At 48.9% G+C, this 10,873-nt stretch overlaps 2 protein-coding genes across 2 annotated transcripts; both read left to right on the forward strand.

Annotated features, from left to right (window-relative positions):
* Positions 1-3,733: 3,733 nt before the first annotated feature.
* N7458_001568 (uncharacterized protein) lies at positions 3,734-4,468 on the forward strand (the record flags this gene model as incomplete). Its single annotated transcript, XM_056904951.1, has 3 exons — positions 3,734-3,933; positions 3,989-4,132; positions 4,222-4,468. The coding sequence occupies 3 exons, from the start codon at positions 3,734-3,736 to the stop codon at positions 4,466-4,468; spliced, it is 591 nt and encodes a 196-aa protein (XP_056769058.1).
* A 5,376-nt stretch (positions 4,469-9,844) lies between these two features.
* Positions 9,845-10,402, forward strand: N7458_001569 (uncharacterized protein; the record flags this gene model as incomplete). Its single annotated transcript, XM_056904952.1, has 1 exon — positions 9,845-10,402. One exon carries the CDS (start codon positions 9,845-9,847, stop codon positions 10,400-10,402), a length of 558 nt encoding a protein of 185 aa, XP_056769059.1.
* Between the last annotated feature and the right edge of the window lie 471 nt (positions 10,403-10,873).

Raw genomic sequence — 10,873 nt, forward strand, 5'->3', positions numbered from 1 at the left:
TCCGTCCTTTGAACATGCGTGCCTGTACTCAAATTGCCCCCGTCTTTTCTGTGGCGTAGGCGTAGCAGCCTAAATCGAATTCCCGAGCAACGGCAAGCCGCCAGACTTCTTCTGCTTCTTCCCCCTCCTTTTCATCCACTCTCTTATTTTCTCTCTCTCTCTCTCTCTCCAATCTCTCCTATTGGCGCTCTGACCAGACGGGGGCCCCTAGGATGGGTCCGAAGACTTGGGCGCGAATCCAAAGTGGACATGTCATTGTCATAGAGGGACGATCTCGATCTACCGGGGAACCCGCGCCGTGGGAGTTTTTTTTCATCCTTGGATCATGGATTATCCGGGGTATCTTTTGTTTGCGTGTCATTGTTGGTTTTTTCCTCTCTTTTCGTCTACTCGACTATTGTTTCACAGGACCGGCATCGGGGCAATGAGTACAATGAATTCGGGGTGTGGCCTCGGGGAGAGACCATGGGAGTTTTTTGTGTGTGTTTTTGAGTCTATTACAGTATTCACCCCCCTTTCTGGGGGGTGTTTTGCGTGAACCAATCATACCACTATTTGTGTGATACATTATCACTTCCACTGCGGCTGGTTAAGTGCCTCTCGTACTTTTGGAAGATACGTCTTCTGGAAACTAAGCTTGCCCCCCCCCTGTGATCGGCATTGTACTTCGCTGTCTATAATCGGCGATTATGACTACCTGGGGTAGGTAGGTAGTCACCGTATCGGGGACACCCCCTCGGTCCCCTCTGCAGGCATGCGCCCCAGATGAAGAGCCGCAGGAGGTAAGCACAGTATGCACTAGCCGTATCGCTGCGGGTAATTACTACGATAATGTACGGAGTATAGTGTCCTACTGTATGGAGTAGGTATCCACTGTAGATAGGAACCGGGCACCACTGTCCCGATTCGGACAAGCTCTTGTTGATTTGTAGCTCGGTATATACGTGGTTCCTACAGGAGCACAGTAGTACTGCTGCAGCGAATCCCGTTGTAGCAAAGCAAGACCCACGGAAGTCTTCGATGTGTGGCCAACTCGCTTGAGATGTACAAAGTAGTCTGAGGCAGTCACGTCCTATCCTGCAAGACCCAAAGCAAGCACGCTCCTCATGATCACCAGCAACGGCACAACAACTCAGTGGGTCGGGTCCAAAGTACCATACAAACTATGGAAGGAAACACTACAGTATAGTCAGAGTACTCCGTAGTTATTGTAGGCACAAATAATAAGAGCGGCCCGAGACCCCTCGAGGGGGGAGGCTGTGACGAAAAGCCTCACTGGAAAGTACCTTTCTATAGGAACGGATCATGGTGTTCCCTGTTCCCCGGGGGCTTGCGCTTGTGCTTGTACGTTGCGTCTGCCCTCTCTGGTGCTTTGATCTGATCTGCTCTGCTCTGATCTGACGTCCTGTCAGTATCGGCTCTCGCACCTTGCTAGCGTGGGCGTGCACAGCCAACAAGAACGAGCATCCTGGGCCGTGACGGGGACGCTAGCGTTGCGGGATTTTTTCTAGAAGGGTGCAGGGATTAGAGAATACGAAAAAGCAACCAAAGACAAGACGGGGAACTTGACACTTGGAAGGGGGAGACTTAGACTGGGAAAGGAAAGGAATCTACGGAGTACTTGAGCTGGGCTGGGCTGGGCTGGGTAAGCCAGGGGAGTGCCGGGAAGGAGGGGCGCTAGACTGGATGGGGACTGCGGAGGCTGATGTTGTATTGGTTACTGTCCGAGGCCATGTTACGTACTAGGGTGAAAGTTATCATTGGTAGACTTCCAAGAGAACCAGTTTGTTCTTTGTCCTCGGGGGCAGAAGTACGGTATTCTACTACTCGAGACGAGTCGAGATTGGGAGTGGTACACACCCGTTTTTGTATGCTTTTTATTCGCATGGTAGAGTATTATTATTTTGCTCGAGGCATTTTCCGTGTATTTTTGTTTTTCTTGTTTGTTGTTATTATCTCATCGGTGGGCGATCCTTCACCCCGGTTGTCAGGTTCGGGGGGACCTTGATTGTGGCTCTTGGCGATCCTCCCAGATGGGCGATCGTGGATCTTGTGCTGTGGGCTGGTTGGGTGACGGTGAGAAACGGGTGGTGGTTCGGTCGGCACCGAGTTTCCGATAGAAGGGACGGAGGAGGATGTCCTCGTGAATGATGATGAACCAGAACCACAGAACCAGACAATCCTCGGATGCGTCATTATCGTAGGGCTGTGGTGGTAGTCTCAGTCTGAGATCCTGGAGATGGTTAGCATATCGTTAGCACATAGGTAGCTAGCTGCTGGTGCCCTCCCAAGGCAGACAGGCAGTGCGCTGAAAAGGACCACACTGCAGCCATGCCAACGCCATGCAGGAAATCTGAAACGAAGGGCCTTTCCAGCCCTCTCTTGGCCCTCTCTCTCTGGCCCTCTCTCTCTGACCCTCTCTCTATGACCCTCTCTCTGACCTCCTCTGAATTTGGTCTCTTTTGGCTGATCACGCCAAAAAGAAAAAAGGAAAGACACGGGCTGGGGGAGAAGGGCCAGATCATCAGTTGGCCGAAGCAGGATCTCCCCATCAGCCTTCTTTTTTCGGATGATTTCGTCGACCCACGCTAGAAGGTTTCCAGAAGTTTTTTCAACCGCGCTAACCACCGCATCGATGATCGGTTGCCAAGCGTGGTGAATGGTGAATGGATGAGTGGTCCGTGGTGGGGTTCACGGGAGGGAGGGGGGAGGATCGAGCGCAACCTTGCAAGTATGTCTGACCGCAACTGGGAAGGATGCAGCTTATCGGAGACGAGGATTGGCTGATGCCGGCTCGGTCGAGGGACTGCGGTCATGAATCGGGATCGTGAGTGGTCGAATCTTGCAGGAATGGCCTGCGTTTTCCTTCTTTGGTGGCTTGTTCGCCAGTTTTTCCCCGGCCCCCTCCCCCCCTTTTCCTTGTCCGAGTGGTGATGACGCCAATCACACGAGGGCTACGAATGGGCAGTGGAGTTCGGGCCTGCCGTGAAGACGCTAAAGACGCTAGAAGGATTCCAGAAGGCGCAGGGAAGTCAGCGCTGGGATGAGAAGAGCCGCTAATGCACGACCGAGGATCCGTTTGGTGTTTGCAGAAGAAATCCCGCAGGTGATGATCCTGTTGTGAATGACGCTCGAGGGCGGGGCTGTGTAGAGGGAGATGGCCAGTGATGATGCATGGAAAAGCCAAATCACAACCGATTTCACCGTCCCTTCGTAGTAACTGGGGTGGTGAGCCGTGCTGAGACCAGGTGATGATGGACTTCGTGTTGTGTGGGTTGGGATGGCGACTGGACGAGGGGAGACCAAGCCTGCATCTGCTAGTGTTTCTCGAGCCGCAGCATGGAATGTTATGGTTCTGATCAATATTCTCTTTGAACCCAAATACCAGCCTGTCCACAAGATCTCATATTAACTCCGGAACGCCTCTTGTTTTTTGTTTTTTTTTTTTCCTCTTCTCCCTATACTCCATACGACCAGCCCAGACTCCGAGTAAGCCCTCAGCGCTAAAGATTGGCTTCACGAAGGATTCGCACCAGCGTCTCACGATGGTAGGTCAATCCTCCTCCACTAGTGCTCACTAGCGGCCATCTCCCGTTCTTCGAGAAACTCGTCTGATTATCCTCCGATTTAAAACTAGACTCCTTCCTCTACCTTGGCCTCGCCTTCTGTAACCTCAACTACTACTGCCACGACCACCCACCCCATCCTCATCAACAACTCCAGAAACCACAACATGCAATCCCCCTTCAGTTACTCAGACTCTTCCTCCTCCTCCTACTCCTCTTCCCCAGGCGGCATGGACTTTTTCTTCTACGGGGCCCCACAACCCATCTATGAACCCGCCCTGTGTGATCTTGATACCACGGCCAGTCCCTTTGCCGTCTCCGAAGTCACCCCCGACGCCGCATACTCTTTTACCTCCTCACCGTACATGTACTCCCCCCATGCACGATTTCCCGCACATCTATGAGAACCCAGTCTCCACCAGCGTGCCCAGTTCCGCAAGCAGTACCTGTGGTAGTACCTGCGGTAGCTCCAGATGGACCAATACCATGGCCGAGGAGGTGTCCATGCCCAACTATCCACTCACCTCGGACGACTCGGGCCCAGACTCGCCCTCTACTCAATCCAAGTAAGTCAGAACACCTCCCTCGCTGTCCTAGACATTGATCATCCCCTTGTATGCATTCCCGACTAACATATCTCCCCCACCTCCGTCAGACCAGCAAAGCCCTTTGGCTGTGACCACTGCGGCAAGTCCTTCACCCGCTTCGCAGACCTCAAGCGCCACCAGACCAGCGTGCACTACCCCGTCTTCCGCAATTGCCCCGTCGAGCACTGCTCCCGCAAGGGCAACAATGGTTTCCCCCGCCAGGACCATCTGGTCGAGCACCTGCGCTCGTATCACCACCTCGATGTGCCGAAGCGACGAGCCCTGAAGCGTTCTGCCAAGGATGCTGCGCTCTAAGGGCATTGCACTTGAACCTCGTGGGGCCATTGACATTCCCGCGAGGGTTACGATTTTACGATTTTGCATTTGTCGTGCTTTGTGCGATTACCCTTCTGTTTTCGCCTGGATGGCGTTACCTCGTATTTGCTTTTGTTTTGTTGGCTGGTGGTATCGTCCATTGCCTCTCTGCCTTGATGTTTACACTTGTATGTATAGACTACAGTCTACATCTGCTCTGTCCTGTCCTGTATAGAAGATTCTTGGCCGTTTCTTTTTTACTTCTGTGTATGTTTCTATGTTTTTGAACGATTTGAATGGAGGAATGCTTTGCAATGCTATAGACGGGATTTTATGGGGGTTTCCTTTTGTGTTAGACGGAGTTTTGTCTTTTTGGGTACTCCTCCACACGATGGAAATGATGATCAATGAACGCAATCCATGAACTCAATTCAATTCTTACCCTTGCCAACTGTAGCGTAGTCCTATCTTGGTTTAGTTAGGCTAGCCTGCGTTGTGGTTGGATACAACTAATTCTCATTTGTAATTGAAATCTTACTGTCGGGCTCGGTTGTAGCATAAGTGGAGCTGGACATGTTTACTTTTCTCGCGAAATGAGGAGAATTTTGCATCGCGCGGGATTGAACTTAGTCTAGAACCCCTCTTCAGATTCTAGAATCTATGGCATTGAGCCACCCGTATAAAGCATCCAGGGTTGGTGTTCCTGCTTCAGCAGTCAGACAAGTCTAACCGAACACTACTACAAGCATAATTCACCCGGCATACTACAGAGATCACACTAGCTAGAGATAACAATATGGATTTGGGACAGAAATGCAGTATCAAAAGCTAGAGTCTAGCAAGAACCGAGTAACTTTCTCGTTCCTGTCCCCAACTACCCCAGGTCCCCAGCTACGCGTCCTCGGTCTCGCCCGAGCCAAGCATGCAACCAACCCTGCTCCGAAAAATTCAATCTACCCCGGTTCGGAGGTCACATCCAATAGTACGCCACGCCATGCTACCCCTCTACTGTACCTTTAACCCTATTTACGTCATTCCCTATGCCAGCCCCTGGCCCAGGCTTTCTCTTTCCATCTTAGTGCGTATACCTTGGCTGGCTTTGCTCACTGAGTAGATCTGAGTACGTCTCCGGGTGCCCTGATTCACGGGGGTCACTGGGCAGTTGTCATCCGTTTGGTCTTCATACGTTCTCAAATGCAGTCAGGATCCGGGATTTGCGACCTCTCAAAACATGTATTCACAATTTTGAATACTTTGATGACACCAGTCTTATCTCGGCGGTCCCTGCTTTGTATTCTCCGTGTTGCCCTTGACATAGACTCCATTCGGCTTCTTCTACGAGGTACAGAACAACATCACAAACATCCTGATAACTATCTCTCAGCCAGTGGCCATATCTATGTAGCTGTAACAATCTTGTGATCCTGTCGTCATACTGGGGTGGTGCACTGTACGTGCTAGTCTCGCTACAGCAACAAGTCAATGAAGCAATACATAAACTGACCTCCAATTACTCCTAACATCCCACGGCGGCATTAAGTAGGACAACATCTTACGTCGAAAATTTGCTGGCTCCTGCTCGCTCCATAGCCTAGCCCTGCCGTCACAATGCGATCAAGACCAGATATACTCCCGACTATCATGATCAGGCTACGGAGTACTCCTCTCGTCATCAGCGATTCCGGCGCTTTCCCGCCTCCGAGGTTTTCCCGAAGGAATATCCAACCCCCTCCTAGCCCCGCCGATTGTTTCCTGCATCCAGAAGTTTCAAGCAAGTAGCCAAGACTGCAATGACGGCGCTTGCATTGCATTGGCTGCAAAAAGTTAGGTTGTCGACTCTCCGGGATCGGAGAGCGAGATCTTCTGTAGTGTCCTCTGTTGTTTCCGCGTCTTTAGGATTCTTATGCGTCGGCGTAGTTGATCAAGATCTCAATAAAATCAGTCTCGACTCCTTTCTTCGCCGCAGCGGGAGAAATAGAGAAAGAGTTAGTGATATCAGTAGTGGGTGGGTATAGCCGCGCCGCCAATTGCTCGAGGAGTTTCCTGGGGTTGAGATAGGCGGCAACCGGGGATAAACACTGGCCGCTCTGGCTTGGCAAAGAAAGTGGTAAGAGGGGTATACCACTGTCTTCGCCTGTAACGACGACAACGAGGTCATCCCCAGAGACGAGGTTATTGCGATTCAAAGCGGCAGAGGGATTAATAACCACTGGGTTAACAGTGAGTATTGTTTCAACAAGCAGGAGTGCGGAGTATTTATCTCATGTACAAGGCGCGTTAACGAGGGTTTGAAGAGATCAAATAGCCGCCTACCTATAGGTGGTTAGATTACCCGAATACGAGACAATGAAGACTGTCAAATATGTGGCGCGTTAATACGAGGCCGTATCTCGTCCATGATTGTGAGAGTTAAGCTTCTTTTGGATTAACGGGTCCTTACATTCTGTCACAACAATAGGGGGTTAATAAACGCTAAGCCTGATCAGCTCGTTCCTTGCCCCACTTCGATATTTGTTTTTAGCACAGATTTCGCAGATCAATGTCGAGCTTGTCCGTTGCCTGACTGTCTGGCTAATCAGGGGCCGTCTCTCCTGACACTATGTGCCAAAGACACAGCCTAGGGAAGCTTAGCTAGAGCTTGATACACGAGCTCTCGATCTAGCGAAAGAATTCATCCCGTCAATGTTGAATGCCTAATCGTTTGAACCGAAGTGAATAATGACATAGAGGTATAAATATCTGTACAAGTTTCATTCTCCTTTTTTTTTTTTTTTTTTTTCCTTTTTTTACACAGTCTCATTCTCAAATTCGTTAATCCCTCCTCAGTACAGCATCAGCTTTCCTGTCAAACATGCATGTTATTTCTGCTCTCGTTACACTCGCCACCTGCACGGCAACAGTGGTCGCGAGTAGTCGATCACCTCTTGTCCAGAGAGGACTAGAGTACTGCGCAATCGTCAACGCCCCTAGTGGCGTGCACTGTCGGCGGACACCAAGTCTTAGTGCCGAAATTGTTTATACCATGCAGAACGGCGCAACTGACGCATACACCTGTTATGAACGCGGAGATTGTTATGAAGGCAATTGGTATGTGCATTCGCAACGCTCCTTTGCAAGTCACTCCTGTCGGGGGGAAATCTAATATCCGTAGCACCTGGGATTATGCGTCCGACTTCCACTGTTATGTGAATGGCTATTTCACGGATGGTAAATGTACTATGGGTAAGTATGTTTCATATACATTAGCTTTTCTCAATGCTCACGTATTATCTATAGCATCTCTCGGCTCATGTTCTGCATGTTATCCCAACTGCTAGATTTGATGTCACCTGTGGTTCGGAACTTTTCGCAAACCTATTTCCGCCGTTTTGTCAGGGGTTGGATAAATGGAGGCCTAGCAACCGATGAACAAAAGATCTGCAACAAATGATGATTAGACTAGATTGCCAGGGAGGAAGCATCGGTTCGGAGACAATATGGTTGGTCACGAAAGGAGGCGAAGGTGCTCAAATTTTGGAAGAGAAATCAAAGGTCATTCTGTTAAAGCGACATTTTGGTCGTTTCTCTTAGAAATCACCGAAGCTCCAGAAGGCCCAGACACGTTAGCTCGACCATGTGAAATCTGTGATCGGCCTCTTTGAGTCGGTTCTATGCGACTCAAAAACTAGTACGTGATCCTGATGGCACAAAGTCCTCACTTACAATCGGCCAAGTCAGAAGTGCATGGAGGCTGAAGTTTTCATCAAGCGAGAATAGGGCGATCAACTGAAAAGACTCAGGCGAAGCTCCGGTCGGTTTCAAATAAGCATGTTATTAGTCTGGGAATATCGCACAGGCCTTTATACAGTAACCCATCTAATAGAATATTGTATTTGACATCACTGTTTCCCCCGGAATTCGATCGCCAAGAGGTGATACAGGCGTCATGCTAAACATCAAGTTTCCGGGCGCAAGTGTAACCCCTCAATATTGGTGACTATAATTTTGAGCCTCGCGGTCCTTTAACTCCTCGTGGCGCGAATCCATGTTTGCTCCCTTCAGCCCAAGGCTGCCCAATGCTCGCGAGGCTTGCTAGTAAGTTCTTTCCTTATGCAGGTAAATGGGGACGCACTGGCTGTCATAAGCCACGTAGTTCAGGGTGTTCGTTCGACTCTTAGTACGGTGATCATCCAGTAGGGCATCATTTTATTGGCTTATTCTCACCAGCTGGAGAATTGAAACATCCCCTGCAGTCATTCCGAGGTTTTTCACTTTCTGCTCTAGACTATTCGGACTGTTCAGCTAGCCACAATATGAATTTTATTTCTTCATAGGAACCCGACCTGGGAAAGACAGAACGTTGTTGCTTTTACAAAAGGGCGCGTTAAGCCTCACCCCTTTACCCAATTAGTTTTCCCTACTTTTTGCAAGAGGTTTTCACGAATATAGGCACAAAATTTCGATTAAGAACATGATGAGATAGTGCGGGTAACAGTAGTACTCCGATTGAGCAGTGTGATATAAACCTCAAGAGTGAGTTCCTAATGGGCATACAATGAAAGTAGGCACATGAGAAATTTAGTGGAGTTCCCGTAGCGACGGGGTATGTAGTAAACCATTCGTCGGTGCTAAGCTAATTTAAGATAAAGGACGAATAATTGGGAACTTGGGGCGGGCTAGTGCCTAATGCAGGTGCGTGAGTTCCAAAGTACATAGTTGCAGAGCATCGTCTATTACCTGTCACAGGGTCTTTAGTCACGCATCGTGGAGGAAGGAACTATCGTATCAAGGTTAGCTACCATTTTCTGAGCAATCTAATTGTTATTAAAGACTAGCCCTTACTAACACGGCTAATATTGAAACTTAAAAGTCTAGTCGTTTATAAGAGAATATCTCGTATTAAGTGCTCCTTAGACCAGTGCTACGTTAAGACAGGTCGCAAATAGCTTGACTCCTGGCTAGCATAGTCATTATCTTTACTTCTCGGTCCTTTGAGCCTGATCGCCTGATTCTAGAACCATTGAACAAACAATTCATTGCAGGGATCTTCGGCAGAAATTACCTCCCTAATTTCGCTCAACCCCGGTTGCATGCGACCATGTCACAAGAATATCTCATCACAACACGACTATTTACTCGACCGTCGAATCTATTCCCTAGACTGATATTTCACTCATACATAGTTTGTGTATTCGAGCGACGCTAATGAAGCTTATTCACATATACAGCTAACAAAAATCAAGCCACTGAGTGGACCGAAAACTCGGGCTGAAGATGGCGGGGACGACGAGCTTGAAAAACTATTTAAGCTTCGTCTATCTAATTTCACGAGCACCTGCTAAAACACAAACCATTCTCTTCTCTCGACAATATCATTCATACAGATACTGAGCAGACATGGTCAGATACGCGCATCTATTTATTCTTGTAGCTGCCGCAGCAGTCGCTATCGCTTTTCCCCTCTCCGATGCGCTCACTGCAAGAGCACAAACCTCGTCCTCTATCGACCAACTCCTGAACCTCGTTCCATGGTATCGTGCCTATAACCCATCCATTCAAGACCATTTCTACACTCCCGATCTCAATGAATGGAATAACGCCATCCACAACCTCGGGTACCAAGCTGAAGGCATAGCATGTCGTATCCACTCTACTCAGGAGTATGATACGGTTCCATTTTACAGGACGTACAACCCGACCGTTTACGATCATTTCTACACCACCTCGAAGCCAGAGCGGGACAATGCTATTGAGAATCTGGGATATCACGACGAAGGTATCACAGGCTACATCTATCCAGAGCCTTTCCCTTTTGCGGTCCCACTCTACCGCCTGTATAGCCAGTCAGGCACAGATCACTTCTACACTATATCCGCGGCAGAGAGAGATAACGCTGCTGCAAACTTGGGGTACAATGAAGAGGGTATTGCAGGTTACGTGTTGCCTCCACAGTAGCCCAGGCCATGGTTATTACTTGAAGGAAGTGGACGACCTAGCTATATTGATCCGGTGGTAATAATGTCTCAGGGAATAACTTTTGAGTTTTCTAAGTTGCTTGATTTTTGTTTAATGAATCGTCTGCATTTTCAGAAATTGTTTTCTCTGACCGAACTCAGACCTTTAATTCGTTGATTTATTCAGCCAGTTTGGTCATGTTCAGCCATCTGCTTGAGGTGTGCCACTGAATATTGTAGGCAGAAAACACCTTCCTTTGGCACGTAATGCGTCGAACTTCTTACTGATAACCTTCTTAACTCGCTAGCTACTGCCATGAATTTCTAGGCTTTTATCTCATACACCCTCGTAGCTCCTGGGTCTCGTGGAGCAGTTGTGATCAAGTCTTGCGAATGGCTTGGTATTGCTCCACCGAGGACGGATTTCCGCAAACTGAAAAGTCATCTTGGAAATAGAGCTAGATCTTGGACT

This window comes from Penicillium daleae (genome assembly GCF_028827525.1).
Source record: "Penicillium daleae strain IBT 16125 chromosome Unknown utg000002l_segment0_segment0, whole genome shotgun sequence".
Lineage (NCBI taxonomy): Eukaryota > Fungi > Ascomycota > Eurotiomycetes > Eurotiales > Aspergillaceae > Penicillium > Penicillium daleae.